We start from the raw sequence: 24425 nt of genomic DNA on the forward strand, positions 1-24425 counted from the left end.
CTTGGTTTTTTTACATCTTCATAGGAACACAAAGAAATTTACTGAATTCATAGGACTGCATCAAAGAAAATGTATTGTCATCAAAAAAAATAGGAACTTTTCCAATCAAGCACCGTTAAACCATCCAACTTATTTAATCTTCATTTCCTCTTTATCAATCCAGTTAGTCTGTTTGCTAATTCAGTAGTTTCTAACAACTCTTCAAATATTTATTTTGCTCTGCCTACAAGTTGCCCAGGAAAAAAAATACAGCACTATTTTTAAGTATGTTCCCTTTACTGAAAATGGAATGCACTTATTTATTCCCATATAATGAATGTGGCACAGTTATTCATCAATTTTTTAACAAGTGAAGAATGTACAATTTTCTAGTCTCTTGTTGAAAACACACCCTGGAAATGTATATTATATTATCCACAATCATAAGTATACAAACATCTTGGAAAATCACACAGAAAATGTTACACAGAGGTGATTAAACACGTGCAAAAATATGCTAACAATTTTCCTTAAGTCTTAGTATTTTAAATGCTGCAATGCTTTACCATACACAGACACAACTAAATCACTTTGGTATGTAGGCAGATCATGCTTAAATTGAATTTCCACAGAACAGACAAATGTTACAAATATATTACTTGAGGATAATATTGATTATAGTTCTGGCAGCGTTCTGCAGAAACCTACACTCTTCACTCTAAAAGAGTATGATAAATCAAGTTGTCAAACTACACACTTCAGAAGCACTCAATGTTGGGGCAAAACTTTGTTTTTGGCATAACTTGGTGTTATAGCCAAATGTCACTTAATATTATATTACATAGTGTAAAGAGGAAACTCAGAGCTTTCTTTATCCAGAGTAAACTGGTACAATATTAAGCATCTCTCCTCTCCTAAGAAGTGTGCATTAGTACCTGATCAACTACAGAAAACACGAAGCCAAAACCTCAGGTCCTTTTCATTTGAGCTTAGTTCAGGAGGTTCTTGCTTGTCAGTAAATAACTTGCTTTAGTTCAAACTACTAGGATTTCTTAAGTATTCCAAAAATATCTGTCTAGGTGAGTCTAGCTCAAACTGCAGTGGTAATCTGTGTCAGTCCTAGATCATTGGATTCTTCTCTCTCTTGAGGACAGTAGGATGACATTTCCACGACTAGTCATACAGGTTTGTTTGTCCCATCTGTTTCCCTCATATAAGCTGGGTCTTGCACAGTGTTTCTGACTCTGCTCGTGCTCTGCCTGTCCATCCTCATCTTAAGGGGGAAGCAGAAGTCCTTGAAACATCTCTTGAAGTTTTCATCCAAAAAAGCATACAGGATTGGATTGAGGCTGCTGTTGGTGTAACCCAAAGCGATACAGAAATAATAGCTGGATATAGCAGCAGTACTGTGGGACACATCCCCTAATGCTTCAACCAGCACAAAAATGTGAATAGGAGTCCAACAGATAATAAAAACTGCCACAACCACAAGAACCAATCTGGTGATGCGGCGCAGGTTTCGATCTTTCTCTCGAGACCCTGAGAGAAGCCTTACACTTTTAAGGCGCAGGATCATCAGAGTATAGCAAACAATTATAATGAGGACTGGAATAACAAATGCAAAGACAAAGACACAGATTTTCATGAAGATGTCCCACCACACGTAATCTCTGTCTGGAAATTGCAAGGAGCATTCAGTGCTCGTGGTATCTAGAAATGAAATAAGCAAGAAGAAAATTGCTTTATTATTAGATACTCTAAACAATATAATTATCATAACATAAGCTAGGAAAAGTGATTATCATGTAATGTGATACTAATAAATAGAGCTAGTATTAAATCACTCCAAGGAAAGCTTTCATTTACCACTGAAACTGGTTTTACGCAGCTGTCTAGAAATTACTTAGAGAGATATGGGCTTTTTAAAATGCATAACATTGCATAAACTTTGCTTCCCACAGGAGAAGCTAAAAATGCAGAGTCACAAAAATAAAAATTAATAAAATGAGTTGAGCAATTGTTTCCATTTGAATCTCACTGAGATTTAAAGCCAGAAAGAATACCAGGTTTAATGGAGTAGAAGACTCATAATTATTATCAAACTATATATGTTTTTGTCTGTGGGAGGAGCAGATTTTTGGTATCATGAATGGTGGGAGCTGAATGAGATTTTGATCGTAGGAAGGCTTTGCCAATATATGACAATTGTGTAATAATCTTTTCCCACGTGTCTCCTTCAATGCAAATAGAGTACATGTAAGTGCTTGCATTCTGAAAAAAACATTTTCTGGTAACAGCTTCTTTTCAGTTACATAGAAGCAAATAAAATATGTACGTGTGCAGAGTCAAATGGAAACTGCTCTTTTTGCAGATCGTGTCACTGACTGCAGTATCTGAGCCACTAACACCATCCCACTCCTTTTCTCCTTTCCCATGCCAGGATTCAAAACCATAGGCTCTCACATTGTTGTATAACCCAGAAATATTCCATCTGACAGGAGGCTGCTAAGGCATGAAATATGAGGTTTCATTTGCTGACCTCATTGCAGCCTTCCAACATACAAACCACATGGAGAAACAATGAATAAGATAAATGGCAAAGCAAGACAAGGGAAAAATTTACAGCTACTATCAGCAGTTAAACTACTCTGAAGACAAGTCAAGTTAACCCAGGGATCTTTCACTCTGAATTGTAGCTTAGAGTTTATCCTCTCAAGCACTGCATTATTCTAGTGTTTGGTGATATGTTTTATCCATTTATTTTCATTTTCCCTACTGAATTCTTCATTTCTCTACAAATTATTATGTATTGGCTTTTATTGAATTAGAGCTAAAGGTGGAAAGCTTCAATACACTGTTGTACATCACTTTTTCATATGTCTAAAACAGAACCAGTCGGGGGAAAAAAAAAATCAAAATATATTTGCTTGCTATCAAAATGCTTCACAAATCAAGCTGATATTGCAGCTGATATTATTTTGAAAAACATCCCCAGAGGCTGGGGTGGGGAAAGTTATCCTAGAATCACAAAATCATTAAGGTTGGAAAAGACCTCCAAGATCACCTGGTCCAACCATCACCCTACTACCAATGTCACCCACTAAACCATGTCCGTAATCACCACGTCCAACCTTTCCTTAAACAGCCCCGGGAACAGTGATGTCACCACCTCCCTGGGCAACCCAATCCAATGCCTGACCACTCTTTCTGAGAAGAAATGTCTCCTAATTTCCAACCTAAACCTCCCCTGGTGCAACTTGAGGCCATTCCCTCTAGTCCTATCACTAGTTACCTGTGAAAAGAGGCCAACCCCCAAATTATAGTATCATATAGGCATTTCCATGGTTAGATATCAGAAAAATGTTACTGGGTGATAGTGAACACTACTATATTCAAATAAAAGGTTGAAATTGAAACTAAATATTTTGAGTTTTTATTTTAAAGAATATAATGACTAATGGATGTTTCTGAAAGCTGAAAAGTGAAAAAAGTCTCCATCTGTCAAGCCTGATGGAAAATGTAAGATGACAGCACAAGCATTATTTCATAAGGTTGCAACTTTCACTCAACTCTTCTAAATCCTTTGTGATTATATTTTAATAAGGCAATTTACTTTTACTTAATATTATTATAGAAACTTCAATAATTATCTCCAATAAAACTTTCACATTGATTATTTACTGCTAGTTGTAGTAGATCATGGCCTAGCAACAACAGCAATAATACCAGGATGCAACTACAATGTCTAGACTTGTAAAGCCAGATGTGCAGTTTGGGACAAATGAGAGCTATGATTAGGGATGACTGCTCTAGACCACATCCAGCTACCAACTAATAACCCCTCCCTCTTCAGGTCTATTGATGTAATTTCACTTATTTATCAAAATCATTAGATTAGGAAAAGCTCCTGCTGTTTAAAATGTTTGTGCCAGCCAAATCATCTTGAGAAAGCCACAGGAATGCATATGTATATATAGTTTTGCAGCTATTCCTGAGAGGACAGGAGCTGCTGAACAGCTGGAGTCATGCTGGAAGCTTCAAACCTTCAGCTGCAGCTGGAAGAGCAAGACCAGCCACAGTCCAGTCATCATCCCTCAGCAAAGAATTCAGAGTCCAGGCAGCACTTCCAGTGACAGAAAAGGAAAGATCAGAAATGACTTGAAATTTTCCAACAGAAAATGAGAATTGTTAATTCACCAAAATTATTTCCCTAATCCATCCTGATCAAAATCATCTGAAAGAAAAACAGGAAAAAAAAAAACAAACTTGAAATGTTTCACTTTCGGAGTATTCAAATAGATCATTCTGATATACCTTTTCGTATCAAATTCTCTTTTGTTTTAGTTTTATCTTGAAAGATATTTTTAAGATGTAATTTATTAAGTTAAAAATACTTAAGCAATCATATATAATAAATATAAACAAATGTCATAATATTAAGATAAAATAGTGTTGATTCAGTGTATTAAATGGAATTTATATAAATATAAAATATAATCATAAATATTCTCTCAGAAAATAAAAAAAATATCAGCATAGTTGACTCATTTTTTTTTTCTTTTTGATGCACAGAAAAGACAAAAATGGATTTAGCTTACAAAAAGATAAAGGCATGGATACTTTATATGTGTATCCCAACATATACTAGTGAAAGTCAGTATTGTTAATTTTCAATAAAATAAAATAAAATGTAAAAAAAAAAAAAACTTTATTAAAGAATCTGAGTGGTTATGGCTGGAGACCTATGGAGGCCATCTGGTCCAACCCCCTGCTAAAACAGGCCACCCAGAGCAGGCTGCCAAGGACCATGTCCAGGTGGATCTCACAGCAGTTTACTTTATATGTAAAATCTTATCCTAAATTCATTAATATTGAATGTTATCATAAGAATATATAAACCATATTCCAAACATTTCATTGCGCTCTATATATGAAGTGAAAAACATTTTCACTTCAAATATAGAGCGCAATGAAATGTTTGGAATACGGAATCCTTTTCTTTTTCACAGTTAACATCAAGGATCAACAAATATCGCTGTCAAAGATGCAAAATATCATACTAATTTTCAGGAACATTGAGAGAGAATAATATCCAATTTGTACTTTATACTTGTTGCCTGAAAATGTGCAGAACTAAATTTAGTGTCACAAAATGAGCACTTAAGATGCTCATACTGTCATACTGACTTTTCCCACTCTGGAAGCCATCTATTCCAAATAGATCAATATATTTAGAGGAAAATGCTGCACTTCAGAAGGTATTTTAGTGTAAATATATATTAAAATGTTTGATAAGATACCACTTAAGATTCATTTTAGTCCTTATGCGGGAAGTCTATTTAAGTTAGGTAGCTTAGTAATACCTCACCTTCAGGCATCCATATTCCTCTCTTGGAAATTGGAGCCTTCATAATATTTCTGGGAATACTAATAGTACCTCTGATTTCTTTATTTTTTTTTAATTATTTTTCAGCAATAAAGGTTCCATTAAGGCCAGAGAGGGAAAATTTACACAGACGTAAGATTTATTATGTAGGGAAAATGCATCTGGAAGGACACCCCTGGGAGCAATCCTGAACTGTGGGAACAAAAGGGACTAACTGTGTGTAGGTTTGGAACTTTAAATACAGTCACTTTCCTTTTGATATTCAGTTGTTGTTTAAATCTGAACCCAACAGAGGCCCTGGAGCATATAAACAGAAGCTATTGTCATCAACATAATATAGAGTTTCAGTACTAAGATCCAGTTGCCAGGCAAAGGGAGGTTCTTTGTTTTTTTTTTTCCCTTTCACCATTTATCAGTGCAATTCATGAACACACCAGACAAGATAATTGGCAGTAAATGCTCAAGAGACACCTTAGATCAGACAAGCAGGGCTGAATGGTAGGGGCTGACAAGCATTTGCTAATAATTCCTAATCTTATTTGGCCCAGGTGAGGTGTGTATTACTAGTCGCTGCTTCAGGAGGAAGAAAAAAAAAAAAAAAAAAAAAGTCTGCCTGCCATGCAATGTGAGAAAGGCATTTAATCATTTCTGGCCTCAGAGCAGCCCTCTGAACTCAATGCGATGCTTACAGTGAATGACGAGAACATTCTGCTAGTTAAGGACACTCCTAACAAAACATCTGGTTGAGCCAATGTCTCATAGCCTTCAAGATTTCATCTGTAGTTAGACAATCATTCTTCCCACCTGGAGATGCTTGGAAGAGAATTTTTCCTGAGCTACACAGTATTTCATAGAGCCTGTCCAAACGTTACTGGGGAGAAGAGTTACAGCACTGCAGACCAGGACGCTTGATCTCCCAAAAGGCTGATGAAGAGTTCCCAGAGAGTCTCTCCTCTCACCTACCCAGCATAAGACCAGGAGCAAAAACAACATCTATACATCTTCAGTGAAATCAATCAGCCTTTGAGCAGCTGAACACCGTTGTTTTGTTTGCATTGATCTATGCCAAGAGTTTAACACACACCATTTATTTTCTCTGCCAGATAAAACTGTGTCCTTATGTAAAGTTTACCAGTTCTCTTGGGAGGAGTGAAAACTTTCTACTAGAAAAGGTTGCTAATTCAGGAACTTATTAATCATTCTTCAGAAGATCATTTACATTGCAAACAACACTACCACCAAATAAATACGTATGCCCTGTATTTCATAGGCCATCTGTGTCAGGATGGCCTCAACATCAGGACATCATTAGAGGTTTCAAGCCTTTTGAACATACAGAGGTGCTCCTGCACTACTGTCATGCTTGTGGGTATGACGTATATATCTCCCGTTTCCCTGACAAGGAGGATTTCAAATAAGATTAACTCCCGAGCAGGCAAGCTTTGGTAATGAGTCACCAGTTATAGGAGTGAAATCTGCAGTCCCTTTTGGATTACAAATTTCAAGTAAAGCCTACAAGTTCTCTACACACAGATTCATTGACCTCATGTTCTTGTAGTTGCTTCCCTGCTATGCTCTGTATTCCCAATTCCTCTGCTGAAGCTTATTCCTAGCCTTTCCAAGTCTCCATATACACCTTCTTTCCTTTTTAAACAAGAACTTCTGACTTTGTCATTTTCACTGGATTTAGCTTACTTTTCTCTCTCCAGCTACTGATTTTTTTTTTAATATTTTTTTACCATACCTTCAAGTTCTGTGAAATGGCTCTTGATAATAACTTCCCAAGTCTTAATACTAATGATGGTTTTAATATTAATGCTAATGAGAAGCAATCTACTTTCTGCTCTTGGAACTTCATCAGAATTACTCTCACAACACCTACAAAAAGCACCTTCAGCCCACATTTCAAGTTGTCAAGGGCATCTGAGCTTAAATTATCTATACGTCATACAGTAATGCTCCACAATATATTTCAAAATGTCAGAAATTTGGACATACTTTTTGAACCAAGGAACATGGGTGATCTTCTGTGTGTAAAGTGTACCCAAATTATTGAAGTAGGAACAAAACAGGTTTAGTCAATATTCAAAGCTACATTTTATGTCATTTGAGAAACAAGAAGACTCAGTTCCTTCAGAATGCTCACACTCACCTTCCCTGACTTTAGTACCTCCAAGAACTATTGCAGATATACCAACAGATGAGGACAACAGCCAGATACAGATATTGATTATCTTTGCCTTGAGTGGAGTACGGAAGTCCAGAGCCTTCACAGGGTGACACACAGCGATGTATCGATCAACACTCATCATCGTCAGTGTGAATATGCTGGTAAACATGTTATAGTAGTCGATCGAAATAACTATTTTACACAGCACATCCCCAAATGGCCAAGAGTTCATCAGGTACTCTGTGCTTTGGAAAGGCATGGTTGTGGTAACTAGGGCATCTGCCATAGCCAGATTGAAAATGTAGATGTTGGTTGCTGTCTTCATCTTTGTATACCTGAAAGACAAAAAATAGTAAAGGTTATATGATTGTAACAGCACATTCAAATATGTAATAGCTTTTCAGTCAGTTTTTGCCACAGTCATTTTTTCACTATCATTTCTAGTTTTGTGACAGAAGTGCACACATTTAAGACCCTTGGAATTACAGTAAACACTTTTCACTCCGTCCTTCAGCACCTGCATTAATCAGTTACAACTGTTCACCACAGACAAAAAGAGACATATGAATAAATTTAATCTAATTATCCAAATGCTGGTTTCAATTCTATCTTCTCAAATCCATCTATAAGCAATTTCCCTTCTTCACTCCTATATTTCCAATTTCTCTTTTATCATCTGCATTTCCCAGTCCCCTCTTTCATGAATGCCAACATAAAAGATGATGACTAAAAAGTAGGATAACAGTAGGGGAAAAAAAATCAGCAATGTTTTCTCTGCATCCTTTAATTTCACCAATATGAAACACTTGTTTTGTCCATGTGGTAGGAACCTTAACCCACACAGAGGAATAGGATCCCAGACAGCACCCTGCTTTGTTCTGCACAATGACCCAGTCTAACTCTGGGGGTCATGACTTCGTTACAGGGTGCGGAGGACTGCTGCCAACTCTGCTACAGACACAAAGCAGGAAGGACAGCCTCTCTCATTTCCATTATTACCATAAGGATATACTTAACTCTCCTTTCTGAAGTTCCTCAACAAGTAGTTACTTCTGCTCATTGCTGTTAATTTATTATGAGATTCAGTGACAGAGTTTCTCAAAACTCAAAACAGTTTCACACACATGTTTTGAATGGGTCCCCAAACTAAAAGATGCACATGCAACACACACAGAAACACATTGAGCTAGATTGTGCCAAGTATCATTAACGAATTTGCAATGGGGATAAGAGATTCTATCAGTTCAGCTAATGAACATGTTGGGCAATGTGTCTATTTAAACTTTGACATGTGAAATCAAAATTAATTTGGAAAAAAAAATCTTGAGCAGAGTTCAAAAGTGTTGACAAATGTGCCTCGCAAGTAAATTAAATATTCATTAAAATATAGGCAGGAATGTCATTTAGTGACCTACATGAAGCATGAAAAACAGCTTCAGTTTTTATGCTTCATTCTAATTAGAATTCAGTGAGAAAATGAATCCAAATGCTAGTTCAAAACATGGAAATGAGAACTGCAAGGGGAAAGAAGGTAAAAACCCTTCTCACTCAGATGCCAACAAGCTGTACCTGCTGTCTGAGATGACTGTAAAGATTCCTGGTACTTGCTTCCCAAGGGAGTGTTGCCTGCTGCCCAATGAACAGTTCTAATCCAGGTTTACATCTTGAGCAAAGCTATAGGCAGTGAAGCACTTGGAATAGCGGCCACATGAAGCAGCTCTACAGCAATGGTGTGACCCCTATGGCCTAGTCTCGCTCTGCCCTGGTTTGAGCTTATCCAAGACAAAAGGCAGAATAAAGGTGTGGAAGCACCCACCAGTCAAAGCTGGGCTTCCCTAAACTTTCCAGAACAGCATCCTCAACAGGACCTCCAGCAGGGGAGGCAGTCTATCCTTTAGGTCACATTACAGCCCCTAAGAGACTGTAGAAACACAAATATGAGAGTATATAGCAAGGAGTAAAAAATATAAGATGCATTATCAGACTAGGAATTTTCCTCCTGGGAGGGGGAGATAGGGAAAAAACAAACAAAAAAAAAAAAAAAAAAAAAAAAAAAACTCCGAGTGATGCATCTCAGTTGTAAGACTGAAGAAAAACTCACTAAGCACTCAACACATCTGTGCATATATATATATATATATATATACACACATTTGTAAATTTGGAAAGCACCACAAAAATAAGTGAAAGAAGAGGGGAAAATTCTTACTGTGAGTAACTTAAAGACCTCAAAACATTTAGTTTATCAAAAAGAACACCAAGAGGTGACTTGATTACAGTGTCTGAAGTCCTCCACAGAGAGAAAATAGCAGGTACTGAAGAGCTCTTTCAGACTGGAAAGAAAAGCGTAACAAGGAGACATACATAAGAGTCACAGCCAGACAAACTCAGCTTAGAAACAATGATAGATTTCTCCTAACAACTAAGGTGATTATTATTGGGAACAAATTACACAGGAAAGGAGTAATTTTTCCTTCTTTTATGTTTTCAAATCAATGTCTGATGCTTTGCAAGTGGCTGTGCTTCAGTCAAATGCAAGCTACTAGACTCAATACAGGATTATTTAGATGAAATGCAATGGCCTGTGATAAGCAGAGGTGAAATTACTAATAGCTCTTCTGAATCACTACTTCTGTAAATCTTTAAAAAAATCCCCACGGATTTGGATAGGGAAAGTTTGCTTTCACATACAGAAGAATTTGTCTGATCTTTTTCCTTTAAAGAAAATCAGAACATTTTCATAAAAATAACTAAGAGGATTTTATTAGCCTTAAAAAATCAAATATCTGAAAGCCTTTCTATCTCATATTTCTTGTTCCTTGCAGCCTGAATTCAACTTTTGTTGTGCATGTGACACCGTGACACAATTTAATTACATGTCCATGTGTACTATATTTTCCCATTACCTCTTTCCCCCACCCCTAGCCTTCCAGTAGCAGAATAGGAAAGACCCTCTGTAAAATAGAACTGATTTTTTAGGTAATTTCAAAACTCAAAGTTTTTAATCTGCAACATGAATCATGTTCTCTGTATACACAGTGTGTATTAATGATATTATAAATGTAAAGTGAGCAATTTTGATTTTTTGGACTACACAACGTATGCATGAATAAGTAAAATAATTTTCCTCAGTCCAACAAGAAGGATGTCTTGTCATGTACAGGTAGTAAGAAATACATAGTCATCCAAGCATCAGCATTTAGACAACCTTCAATGTAAGCAAATCAAAGTTGTATATGGGACTGAAAATGTATTTAAAAAAAAAAAAAAAAAAGTGCCATTCCATCTATAAAGCTCTGTGAAAGGCTGTGGCTCATTTCCCTGATGCAAGCACATACCAACGCTGTATTTGATAGCCTTACCTGCTGTGTGCCTGCTGCCTCCCAACAGCTCACCAGCCAGGCAGTCCCATGACTAGCTGGCCTTGCCCAAATCCCCCTGAGTTTATAGACCACAAGAAGGTGCCTCTTTGCATTATTCACTCTCAGCCAGAACAGGCTCCTATATTATACACTCTTCCCCCTTGTCCATGCTCAGTAGAGCATGAGACTTTTAATCTTAGGGTCGTGGGTTTGAGCCCCACGCTGGGCACCCAAGTGATGCACAATGCAATTGCTCACCAACCGCTGCTCGGGGATAGGCTGAGCATTGGTCAGTGGGTGGTGAGCAATTGCATTGTGCATCACTTGTTTTATACACATTATTAGTAGTAGATTAGTAGTAGTACTAGTATCATCATTATTATTTGTTTCCTTTCTTTTCTATCCTAATAAACTTTCTTTATCTCAACCCACAAGCTTTCACTTTTTTCTGATTCTCTCTCCCATCCCACTACCAGGGGAGTGGGGGATGTGAGCAAAGGGCTGTGTGGTGCTTAGCTGCCATCTGGGTTAAACCACAACACCCCTTTCCTGCCAGACTGGGAACAAGAAGGAGGGAGACTAATAAATAATGCTCCAATAAATACCTTATTACATTTAGGCAATTAATTCCCCCAGGCACTGCAGAGCAATGATGTGTACCTAACTAAAGGATAAATAGTTCACTGGTTAACCTCAGCAATGCTAAGTCTAAACACTTTCTACTGTTGTAACCTTAAATCTCATTGGCATCATTTTTTTATTTTTTTATTTTTTTTTTTTACATTTACACAATGTAAAGAACTTGATTACTTTCATCTGAAAACAGTGGCCTCCACATAAATGAGATGCTGGCCTTTAAAGCTGTTAGGCAAGATGGATTAAATCATAGAATAATTCAGAAGTTCATAAATTCAGAAGAGCCTTTGAGAATCTGGACTCAATCATCCAAACTCCTCTTGAATTTTTGGAATTAAACATCTAAAAATTATTAAATGCTTAGATGCCTCTGAAGATATGTACTTGCAGGCTTAATCAAAAGTCCAGTTAAAGTAATGGAGTGAGAGCTGTTGCAGTCAGACACTTTGAAGTGGACCCTGATAGAGTCTTGACTCTAACACAAGATGAGCAATTTGATCACTTTTCTACAACTCATTTCTATTGCACTAAAATATGGGAGGCAATATTTTGGAAGGTTTGAGCATCCCCCCCTACACTCTTCATTCACCCAAATCAGCACTCGAAGAAGGCAAAAATAGTGATGGAGTAAGGGAATCCTGCCTTCCTTTACAAAATTAAAACTATTGATCAAATAGTTGAATGTTATTTAAGGGAAAATACTGCTATCTGCTCAAATTAGTCTAGCAGAGCAGAATGAATTAATACTAATGTTACATAGGAATGGAAAGCCTCACTGATAAATCAGCCGCTAGCATCTTTTTTCAAGAAGCAGGAAATCCTCCGACGACTTAAATTAGTTGATGGATTTTGCAACTGCTTGTCAAGCTATAAGCAGGTCTCAAGCCTCTGTAGGCTTTAAATACCTGGAAGATTTATGAAAATCCTGCAGAAAAACAATCAAGATAAAAAGAAAACTATAATTTGGATGTATATTTTGGATGAATATATGGTAATGTTTTTTAAGAAACAAGTTTAAAATGATGTGTACTTACATATCACAAGTAAAATTCTCAAAGCAATCACATCTTAACCTAAGTACACTTTCCAAAAGTGGAAAGTTCTCTGAGACTGACTTTGGACTGACCTTTAGAAAATTTCCACCATCTCTCACTTAAATCATCGTTACTGTACTTTTCCTCATGGAGCAGAGTTTACTTTGCATGTGTTTTTAAGACACTAAATAGGATAAAAATTACACCTCCAACCCAATCTTATCAATGAAATTGGGGTGATTGAAGAAGGAATAATGCTAGTAAGAAGTTGGTGCACTTTCAGAAAAAAAAATAAAATTCATTAGTAAACCTGCTAGCAGAGCCCCTTAAAGGTATTACCTCAAGAAGACGAGAGGAGTGTGGTTCTACAGTACAGCATAATACTAGTAAAGTTAATAAAAACTGAGAAAGTAGATCTGGTCAAAAATTTGTCATGTACCTGAAATAGGCTAAAATGTTCCCTGCAGTGTGAAATGGGGGGTGGGGAGGGGAGCAAGTCCAACAAATATACTACAACAATGTTCTGCAGTAGCAGAGTGAAAGTACAAAAGCATGAAATACAAGGTATAACAAACATATTTTTGGCAGATACCTGAGCCTGTAAATGTAAATGAAAGCTAAAGCACCTCTAAAAGCAAATTACAAAAACGCCTATCACCAGTATGCAGGCTCTGTTCCACTAGGCTCCTCTGAATGATGTATATGGAGATCAAGCAGCTGAAAAGCTTATTCATGAAAGCTCTAAATCTCAAGGCTATATTCAGGGCACGCTCAATATCATTCTCTGTCAGAACAAGGGAAAAATAAATAAATAAAAAAAAGGAGGAGTATGCATTCCGAACACCAATTCAAAAGGATGGCTCAGCTATCTTTTGGATCTTCAAGCTCAATGTAAAAGGTTTATGATAATATGAAGCTAAGGTTGAGATCAAAAGAAGAATGCAAAAAATCATTATGCTGCTACTTCCATGTTCACATTGGGTTATATGTTATTATTACATTTTGAATGACAGCCAGAATTAAGCAAACAATTAGAAAACAATTGAGTCTGCCACTTTAGGCAAAAGCAAACATTGTTACTGTACACAGTTAAATTTTGTCTGCAACATCAAATTAGCTAGGAGCTAAAATATGAAAAATTGTATATGTTGCCTTCAAAATAGTATCCTAAAGTGGAATTCTATTTACTCATAAACACCTGCAGGTACCTATTTTTAAGTGGCTTAAATAATACATGATCTTGGCTTTTATGCTTCCCTCGGGGAGCTTAATCTACCGGAATGTCAGAAGATATCACCAAAATCCTGATAATTTACCACTACAATTACTCTTGTGAACTAGCCATAGGCTGAGCCAGAATGAGATCTTCCAGATTTAGATGTAGAAACATTCCTACCTGAGCTTCTGAATTAGGGAAGAGAAGGTTCAAGTTTACATATAACCCAGTAAAAAGAAAAAAAGAAAAAAGAAAAAAAAAAAAAGAAAGAAAAAAAAAGAAAGAAAAAAAAAAACTCAACGTAACTAGGATGAACTATTTTTCTTCCTTCTATGATAAGGACTTTTAATATTTTTGTGTGAGTTCAAAAGCATCTTTTTGAAGAAATATGCTTAATGTTAGAAACGCCAATACTCTGAAATTTGTACTTCTATGGTTTTGCTAGGAGAGCTCAGAGAGACCTTGAGAGCACTGTGATTTATCATGTCTTATATTGAAATAAAGGGAATGCAGAATTTTACAAAATTGGTACTTAAAACCAGTACATCTCATATTATCGTTAGGGAACCGAGACAACTAATGTAGACTATGTATCTGATTTTTTTGACATCTAATGGAAGAATCCAGTCCTTGTCAAGCAACTGACTATGTCGAGAAACTTTATGCAGCTGCAGATGCTTTCTGGTAAACTGTCAGGTTACAGTGAGTTCCCAGGGTGTTACACAGCCCATCCTAATCCTTCTCACTTGCCACCTGCATATTAGCCCAGTGAGCTGAGTCTGTCTCAGCTAACATTCACTTATCCCATTGCTCTTACCTCTTGAAAGCCTATTTTCTTCATGAAGGACATCATGAGCCCCCTTAACAGAACAAAACGCTTCCTATCTTCTTGTGGGAGTGGGAAGAGAGTTTTCTGTGCAGTAGAATAGTGATTGCCTGGCAGAGAGAACAGATCTCATTGCTCAGGGGTACAGGGATAGCAGCTCCCTCAGAAGGTTTTTCAGGGTCTTGTTTTCCTGCTACTTAGGTAGCATACATATGCAGAACTTGGCAGAAGCAGACAAATGCTACTGAACATTTATTCTCATCTAGGTGTTTCTGCAGGAGAGAAATAAGGAAAGAATTCAGAAAATTCTCACAGAGGGGTCCTGTGGAATGGGTATCACTCTTGTTCTCAGAACAAGACATCCAGCCTCCATTTTGCCACAGGGATGAATAATAACTGGCACTGCTGGGAGTGTTTTATAGGACAACTACACAATTGGGTTGTGTGGAGACCTGAGACTCAGGTCAGCAATCCTGTAATGGAGTTGAATGGGAGACAAGGGACCTCCCTCTGTAACAAGTACAGGATTATGTTGTAAGGTAATGAATGCATACACTAACAGTGAGCCAGCTCAGGGAAAAGTCATAAGTCCCTCTTAGGAGGCAGCCCAGAGGCACTCTCTGGACTTTACTCATTCATCTGTTTTCCTCACTTGCCTCAGAGAAGCGCCCAGCACAGACCAACTGAGCACACACTTTTCCAAAGGAGATGAGGTAAGTGAAATGCAGGAAACATTAAGACATAGTCAACGGAAAGCACAGCTGATAGCTTTCACGTTAAAAATGTTTTTCTTCTCCAATGCACTTTAACAAACCATTCATTCTGAAAGCCATGTAAAAGACTAGGTTGCAAAGCTGTTTGTTGGCTAGCAGAATGGTAAAATAAAATTTCTGACTGTGAATAGTAATTGAACATAATGAATAGCTTGTCTGAACTAATCCTACCATGCAGATTCCCACCACTACTCAAGGAGGACTTTCTTAGTTGCGCCATGTTAACCACTGTGGGTAGACTATGAACAACGCAGCAGGCAGTGAATTTGGCTAAATAGTCAGTCAGGAAATATAATGTCTTCTGTCTTCCATATGCTGGGTAGCTAGGTTTGGCAAGCCTAGGTATGCATTCACAGTGCACTGCAGAACGGCACCAGCTTTGTAATAGAGAAGAGCAGCCAGGCAGAGCACTGTGTGTCGCACAGGTGCAGTGGTCTGAGGAACAGAGAAAGCAGAAAGGTTCTGCACGTGTTCTTGCCATGGATTAATGAAAACTCGTGCTCTGAAGAAAACCATGTTAGGGTCTAACATTCATGCAGAAAGGAAAGAGCTTTCATTTTAAACAATGTCTTGAAACTGAAAATAGCAAACTGCCTAGAAGTAATTTTCACTTCTCCAGGGATTAAAAGCTGAATCTAATGAGATCTGAACCCTCTGGCTTCAGGATAAGTAAATATTTCAAAGATAACACACAGTCTAGCATGCAAATTTCCCAATAGGATCATAAAAATGCTGTGCACCTGTATATATTCTTTATTTATATCTTTTTTATATTCTGCAGAATGCCAGTATGGATCAAACACACCTCTTTCTATGTCCTCATTCCATCCGTACACACCCCTTCCCCAAAGCTAATTCAGTTTGTGCACTCATGCCTGCCAGTAAACAAAATGACATTAATATTGGCATTTCCTCATGCCTCTCAAACTCCCCCAAAGAGAAAAACAATAAACAAAGCACAAAGACTGACTTGAGGAGTAGACACAGGGTCCACACTTTGCGAGAGTTTTCTGATGGGAGGACCAAGAAACATTAAGCAAGGTTCCTAGAAGTAGATTTTATAAAGTTTTTCCTGGTTGCTTTTCCTTTGGAAAGTAACTGAAATTGAAACTCTCCTTGGGAACTCACGTGTTTCAAAGAATTTCAGGTAAGGGACCAACAAATCACAGTTTGAATAGAGTGTGAAAGTAGGTAGACAGTAAGGCTATCCCCCCTTACCCATAGTGCATCCTGGGCCAAAGTCACCATGGTAAGCATTTTCTACCTCAACACCCTTCCAGCAAATTCAAAATCTTCCATTGTGCAAAACTAAAGGAAGGGTCCCCACTCTTCCCTCACTCTGTCCCCCTCACTGTTTCCCTGCTGTGCTCCCTCCCCACATGCTGGCCAGGAGCATAGTCCTCCACACCCATCTCCCAGCTGAGGACTGATGATCTGTCTCAAGCTTCCTGCCTTGCCAGCGGCCAGACTGGAAAGTTCTTGTAAGTTTTCACTTTCTGCCAGTTCAAAAGGGCTCCCCATAATTTGTCTTGTTTCCAGCCATTAATTCCAGTTATGCCTTTCTCTGAGATAGATGACTACCTGGCTGCTAGCCCAGCGGAAGTGTCTGGATGGATACCAAATTACTTTCCAGAAGCCAAAGAGATTACTCACTATAAGCTATTGCCTCTTTTTAATATTCTCTCCAATAAATATTCCTTCTAACTCTTTCCTGTGCTCTCTCTAGTTTTTCAGTATCAGATCTTCTTATCATAGCATGTTATCAGAAAATCATGTTGAGTTTCTTATCTGCCTATAAATCCCAGGTCTTACTGTCTAGCAGGATATTAAATATATTAAAAAACATTTAAATTTTGTTTAAATGAACTGTGCTTGACAGACTACCAATATTATTTTTTTTTATAAACCTGTTCTACCTGCTTTACCCTGGTCTTTGTGCTATCTGTAAAAGCTGTCAGTAGTGACCATCCGTCAAAGTCTTGATGATAATAATGCCATGTCCGGCCAAGTTCTGCAGAACCCACCAAAAGTACCTCCACTCAGCAAGGTGAGGCCAGATGTTCCTTCAGGTCCTGTGATGAACTACTCTCAATCCACTTGATGCCTCTGGACTGATAATAGTCGGGTGTTATGTGTTTCACCAGGTAAAAATAGGTAAAAATCAATAAACTTCAAAAAGTATACTACAGCAAGGCCTTTACATTCAGCAGCTAATCCCATGATTTCATAAAAGAATGAAACGGCTGACTGCAAGTAATAGAGAACAGGCAATTCAGCTAGGTTGACTGTCCCCAGTTTCATTTTTCATTTTTCATTTCAGAACAATATAATTTCCAAATACACTTTAATAAATTTAGAACAATAATTTAAAGCAAATTAATATGTAATCTTTGATGTTATCAAAATCTAATATAGATCTAGACCAGTATATCAAATCAATTTCATTTTTGTATATATGTCTACTTTAATATTTTCATTATGGTTTGGAATGAACAGTGGATAAGATTTAAAAACGATCTGGAAAGGAGCTGGTTTTAGATGATATTTCTTAAAAGACTCTTCCTGTTACATAAGATGCCACTTGGTTCAATGAATATCAGAACAGAAATGTATTACTAGTTACTTTTTTTCTTAAACACTAGACTGAGCAGCAGAATACAAGCTTTCTCTTCTCCCTCAGGAATGAATATACATATCTGTGACACAGCCTCTTGTTAAAACTGTTTTTGAATGTAGAAAATTATTCAGTTCACTGGAAGCTTGAAAGATAATTTTAAAAGAAATACAGGACTGCTTATTTAAGAATTTGATGTCAGCAGCTGTTCTCAATAAATGACTTCAGTAACAATGGAGGTAAGGCACATGCAAAAAGTCAGTCTGGAGTGGGTAAGAGGCAGTCATATGGCTCCCACAGAGTCTTTACCAGAGTATGTTTATGGTTTTTGTAAGAGCCAATCCATTGTTAAAATTGTAACTCAGCTTTCATTCAGAAAACTTTTGTTCCCCTCCAGCTATCACAAGAAAGCACCATTTTGTTTAAAGTTTGCACTAAGATTTGGAGAAATCAATTCAGGAGGGGGGAAGTGGGGGAGGGAGGAAGAAAAAAAAAAAAAAAAAAGGACTATTTTGCTTCCAAGGACAAATAATTTTGTTTACCAGCTTCAGCCAGCTATTTTACTTCCAGAAAATAAGGCCTCTGAGGGTTTGAAATAGACTCTGATCATGTTAAGACACACACAGATGTGTAACTTTACACAGGTGAGGTAAGAAAATTTCACGTGGTTTCTACAAAAATATTTTGTGCCTCCTCTTCTCCTCCACAGGGGGACTGTACTTCCCACATTGCATCTGCAATTCCCACCAGTGCAGCAAGCAACATGATTCCCTGTTTCTCTCTTACTGTCTCCCAATGAAAAGCAGCAGCTGCAGGCAAGTGTTACATCCCGTGTGCCCCGCTGGCTGTTGGCTGACAGCAGACCTCTCGGGGCTTGTACAAGGACCACGTATCTGATCATAACACAGGGAGAGCTCCTGCAAACCTTAGAGAGTGCCAAGAGTGAAGGTTGCACTGTATACATAAGGCAGAACTACTTTCTGCATATTAAAAATCACCATTCTCAATGTGCCTGCGGAATCTGGGGTGCTTACATTAGCCCTGGTCTTGCCTAGGATATTTAGTGATTGAGTTTTGGCTTTTAATCTAACAGTTACTGTGTGCGTTTAAAGAGAATAAATACCCATACTTCCATTTTATATGAGGAAACTGAGCCACAGAGCCACAAAGTGACCTTCTCAGGTAAGAACAATGTGTTGTATCCCAAAAGTAAAACCAAGGGAAGAATCCAGGTTTCCTGAAACGTGGTTTAACAGGCTCTATGGCTACCACAGTACTAAAGTACCATTCCCACCCTGCCTTCAACACAGCTGTCTACAGGAGCTGGAATGATTGGTTGCCAATATGAGGAAATTAGATAGATACCCGTACAGTGGTGAAAAACGTCCATATTACCTTATTTCAACCCTAATGTTTTCCTATCACACGGATTTCTCAACACGTTAAAGAGATATATTTCTCTCTCTATTTTCTCCAATGCATTTTTCTCCCTGTGTCTTTAAAGTATATGAAAGAATATATGGCTGCCTCTGTCTCAACCTACACTTTTCCATTTATATGTGGAATATATATGTCTTTCTCTTCTTGCCTTTTCAACACTTCTGTTTTCTTCCTGCTTCCACTTTTGCACTCACTGAAGCAGAACACACACCCGTTTGTCTCAGGAGGAATGCACCATCTCTGTGCATGTTGTCTCCTCCTCATTACCGGGCAGAGGAAAATCCCACCCACTCCCTCAACACTGTAGGTATTTGGACACCAGCTCTCCATCCTGGGAAAGAGCTAAGGTCTGGAACATAGCCCAGCCCTCCAGTAAAGGAGTTGTTACAATCATGTAGGAAACATATATTTGAAGTAATTCTTTCCTCCTTTAATAAACTGTGAAATGACATGATTTGCTCCCTAACCAAAATTGAAAGATCCCATGGATTTATCAGATGCAGCTACTTAACTTTCAGGACTTGTACACGCCACTGAAGTGTCATTCTCCTGTCACTTCTGTGGGTTTTCCCTCTCAGCAGAAGCACAACCACCACACCCGAAAGATATTTCAGACACCCAGCACTCTGCATGTATGCTGCTGGGATGGTGACTTGCCGGTCTCCATGCGCTCCTTCAGCAGCGCATGTGAGGACGTAGCTAAGGGCCTACCTTTGTGTTGGTCTTAAAGCAAGGAACAGGCCAAGGCCTGCCTACTCTACAGCTTCTGGCTGAATTTGAGCCTGCTTTGGAAGGGTCTCAAGACCATTTGGAGACTCCTGAATCTACCACAGCATTGATACTTCAACAGTTTCATTGAAAGTTTCAGAACATCAGGGGTATTTTTTTATGTCACGCAAAAAGTGTCTCAGTGGTCGACTGCTGTTGTTTAACCTGCACGGCAGCTAAGCACCACAGAGCCGTTTGCTCACCCTCCCCCCAGCACAGTGTGATGGGGGAGAGAATCAGAAAAAAAAAGTGAAAGCTTGTGGTTGAGATAAAGGCAGTTTATTAGGACAGAAAAGAAAGGAAAATAATAATAATGATGATGATAGTACTACTACTACTAATGTGTACGAAACAAGTGATGCACAATGCAATTGCTCACCACCTGCTGACCAATGCCCAGCCTTTCCCCAAGCAATGGTCACCCCAGGGTGACACCCCAGGCCAGCCACCCCATATTATTTGCTCAGCATGACGCCCTATGGTATGGAATACCCCTTTGGCAAGTCTGGGCCAGCTGCCCTGATCGTGTCCCCTCCCAGCTCCTGGTGCACCCCCAGTCTCCTCACTGGCAGGGCAGCACGAGGAGCTGGAAAGACCTTGGCTCTGTGTGAGCGCTGCTCTGCAACAACTAAAATATCGGTGTGTTATCAACGTTATTCTCATCCTAAATCCCAAACACAGCACCATAACAGCTACAAGGAGGAAAATTAGCTCTATCCTAACTGAAACCAGGACAATGACAATATCAGCTGTTGTTTAATGGAGAAAATGGAGGAGGAGACAGGCTTGCTCTGCCTGCTGGTCCAGCCAGAGTTAGGAAGAGGAGAGCAGATCCAGGATTTGGAGACATGAGACATGGCAAAGAGGGGATGCACAGAAACCCTCTGCTCAACTGGTGGATAAAGAAGAGCCATTTTCCCATCCTCCTTGAGATTCATGGCAGCTGAAAGAAAGACAATGTGGGATGGCAAGGGGACAGGTTCCCCCTATGCCTTGCCACCATCTTTCACAAACTTCCCACACAAAAGCACATTACTGCAGTCTGCATTCTTCAATGGGTCATGAAAACCTATCCTGAAGTGCAATCATGCTGAGACAGGATGTGAGGGAAAGAGAAAGGGAGATGAGAGGTTAGGACAAAAATGAAAAAGAAAAAATACAACTCTTGCATGAACATTTGGAATATTTAAACAATCCAAATATAATGTAAATAAGTTTGTAATGTAATTGCTGGAACTGGTAAGAGAGGGAGGCAAGGCTAGCTAGACCCTCACAAAAAATAATCTTAGGAGAGAAAAAGAACAAGAGAAAAAAAAAAAAAAAATATATATATATATATATATATATGAACTAGTGTAATCCATACATGTTAACTTTCAGGGCTCTGGCCAAAATTGAATTTTTTTCCACTTCTCAAGCCAGTTAATCAACACTACCGCTGTTAAGCAAGTGATGATTTAGAAAAACTGCCTTTGCCACTATGCATGTCAAGTATGGAGTCTCTCTTCTTGCAAGGTAAGTTCAAAAAGAAAAGAAATCTCTACCTGAAAGAAGGGTAAAAAAGCGGGAAGGAGTACAAAATCTACAGTACCACAAAGATGGAGCAAACCAGTTACTCCACATTGACCACAGGCATCTTTATCTATTAGACCAACTTTTAAAGGGAATTTTACTTCCATTTTTCAAGGGTATTCACCTGGTTATAACTCATCTTTCACATAGTACATCATCAATAACTTCACTGCTTCCAGTTAACTTCCCTCTATATCAAGTCTAACAGAGTTATTTTGCCATTCTGCAATTGCTTGACCCTTATCATGCACTCTTTATGAACAAGATCCCTTGCAATCCTTCCATTTTTCCTACTGTGCTCAAGCTGATGTTATATAAGGAATGAATACTCCACAGAATTATTTTTTCCAGAGTTTTTTTTTCCTTTTTTTTTTTTCAGCATTCAAATAGAATGTGAAGCAGGGTTCCAAGAAGTTGTATGATTTCAGTTCCCTTGGTTGCTCATTATCACTCTGCTGAGCTGCACTATCCAGGCATCTTTATAAATTGCAAATGGACAGGACAAAAAGAGAGAAAAATCATACTGTGAGCTAAAATATATGCTAATACACAAGTATTGGTGCATTTCACTAAGTATCTTAATGTGAAAAACTAATTGATACAGATACACAGCTTTGTCCTGCTTCTGGAAAAACAATTGGAAAGGTCTCTGCATCTGCTTTGCTTTCTTCAAGACACCAACAACTGGAATTAAACACCACTAAGCAGAGAAACAACACACCTTAGTTTATGTTAAACATTTCCTTTTTTTCTCATCTTGTTAAACGAGCCACTAGGTGACAAGGCAGCAACGTATCAGTGTCCACACGACTAGACACATGAGCCATCCCTAGGGGACTCCTCACAGGGGGAAAAGAAAAAAAAAAAAAAAAAAAAAAAAAGCTGCTTTGCAGAAGTTTCCTTCTCCACTTTCCCTTGGTCAAGGGCAGCCTCTCATCCCTAGAGGGCACCCGGTGAACGCAGCTCCCGGGCACCAAGCACCTTTCCTGCAGGATTCACCACTTTTAACCAGCTGCTCCCTTCTGCCTGAATCTGCGCTTCCAGACAAGCCTCAGTGACTGAAAAGGTTTGGAGTCATTCCAGCTACCTTTTCTTTTCCACCTCCTCATATATGCACCCCACCAACTGATAAATTTCAGGACAGCCATTTGCATCCCTTTCAAACAGGTACCCCAAAGCCCCTTACCTTATGATGACAAACATGACCAGAGAGTTTCCCACCAAGCCGACCACAAAGACCACTGAGTAGACAGCGGTGATGATGATGGGTATGGCGGGGGAGATGCTGGTGTGGTTGTGATGGGTGTCCCCGAAGGCCCCGGTGGTGTTGCTGTCGTAGTCTGCCCAGCCCAGGGGCCAGCTGCTGCTGGTGCTGGGGGGGCGACAGGGCCCCGGCAAGCAGGTGGAGTCCAGCTCCTCACGGAAAATCTGTACAGGGGCATCCATAGGGGCCACAGCCCCCACGGGCAGGAGAGAGACCAGCAGGGGAGCGCAGGCTGCAGGAGGCAAGTGTGCTGAAAAGAGAGGGAACGAGGCAAAAGTGCTGTCACGGCCGCTGGATGTTCAGCCCTCCAAAATCTGTACCTGTTAAGGGAAGCTCTGCTGTGGCAGGAACTGTAATTTGCCAAGCAGAGATTTAAGTAAACCACATTCAAATTCAAAAAAAAAAAGTGCAAGTTTTACATCTCAGTGTGTAATGGGTAAGTGCTGCTCCTCCAGGTGCGCAAGGAAAGTTTTTCTCCACTTTCAGAGATTACACAGAGAAACAAATCAGATGGGAAGCAGCTCAGATCCACCCCCACACTTTAACCCTGTCTCTCCCATCCTCCATATTTAAATCAAACAGCATCCTAATGACAGGAGCTCTTTATTCTCTAAGCTCTACTACAAGCAAGGAGAGAGAAACCCACCACCTCTCTGCACATCTGCTTTAACTTCCAGCCCTGAGTTATCTTTTTCCAGATCCCCTATCTGCTTCCAAAGAAGGGACATGAATTACCTCTTTCAGTCCAGGGAAAGGAAGAGAGTCCTCAGACAGATGTTCTTCGCAGGAAAAAAAGCATCCCCATAGCTTCTGGAAGTACCACAGATCTTCTTGGACTTTTGAACCTGAGGCACCTGCACCTCTGGAGATGCGTGCTGGCAGCCGAGCCAATTCCTGGGCAGGAGCAGTGCTAGCAGCAGTTGCTGCTGTTCCAGCTCCCACCACTTCGCCTTTTCCCTCCCAGGCTCTCTCTGCCTCCCTCTCCCCCTGCCAGGGCTCTGGCAGCACTCTGCTCTGATGCATGCGTTCTCCTCCGTCTCTGTCCCTGCAGCTCAGGAGCTCACATGACTTCTGCCTAAACGCTCAGAGGCAGACAAATTAAAAGATAAGCAAGAAATAAGTTCTGTAAGGAATGAATACTTGGTTTTACTCACTTTTCCAAATCACCTTTTTTCATTGCCCCTGCACTCCCAGGCCTCAAGCAATGATTTCCTCTGTCTTATTGAATTCTTCATGCTTTTACAGGCTAGTAGATACTGAATAAAAGGATTTTTTTTTTCAGTTTACATCCCTTGTCTGGTCCACCAGCCTTTTCCTGCCTCAGCTTCACAACTGTATGTCCCAAATGCTTCTTGCAGGGTGGCTGTGCTCCTATTCCCTTATAA

The 24425-nt window shown here is 39.1% G+C and overlaps 1 protein-coding gene across 2 annotated transcripts; it reads right to left on the bottom strand.

The window, feature by feature from the left end:
• OPRK1 (opioid receptor kappa 1) lies at window positions 1–24425 on the bottom strand. 2 transcript variants are annotated; one of them, XM_040550426.1, is made up of 4 exons: window positions 23776–24420; window positions 22963–23290; window positions 7518–7870; window positions 1–1689 (listed from the first exon to the last, which is right to left on the bottom strand). In XM_040550426.1, exons 2-4 carry the CDS (start codon window positions 23220–23222, stop codon window positions 1157–1159), a joined length of 1146 nt encoding a protein of 381 aa, XP_040406360.1. In that variant the 5' UTR covers window positions 23223–23290; window positions 23776–24420; the 3' UTR covers window positions 1–1156. The 2 variants fall into 2 exon arrangements, with proteins under 2 accessions (XP_040406360.1, XP_040406361.1); XM_040550427.1 differs by lacking the exon at window positions 22963–23290 and having other exon boundaries at window positions 23776–24425.

Source organism: Cygnus olor, chromosome 2 (genome assembly GCF_009769625.2).
Source record: "Cygnus olor isolate bCygOlo1 chromosome 2, bCygOlo1.pri.v2, whole genome shotgun sequence".
NCBI classification, from domain to species: Eukaryota; Metazoa; Chordata; class Aves; order Anseriformes; family Anatidae; genus Cygnus; species Cygnus olor.

Coding starts and splice junctions, on each gene's coding strand:
- OPRK1 (XM_040550426.1), bottom strand. CDS start 23,222: ATGGATGCCCCTGTACAGATTTTCCGTGAGGAGCTGGACTCCACCTGC. Junction 7,871..22,962: donor GTCATGTTTGTCATCATAAG/GTAAGGGGCTTT, acceptor TTTGTCTTTCAG/GTATACAAAGATGAAGACAG. Junction 1,690..7,517: donor AGGTACTAAAGTCAGGGAAG/GTGAGTGTGAGC, acceptor TTTCATTTCTAG/ATACCACGAGCACTGAATGC.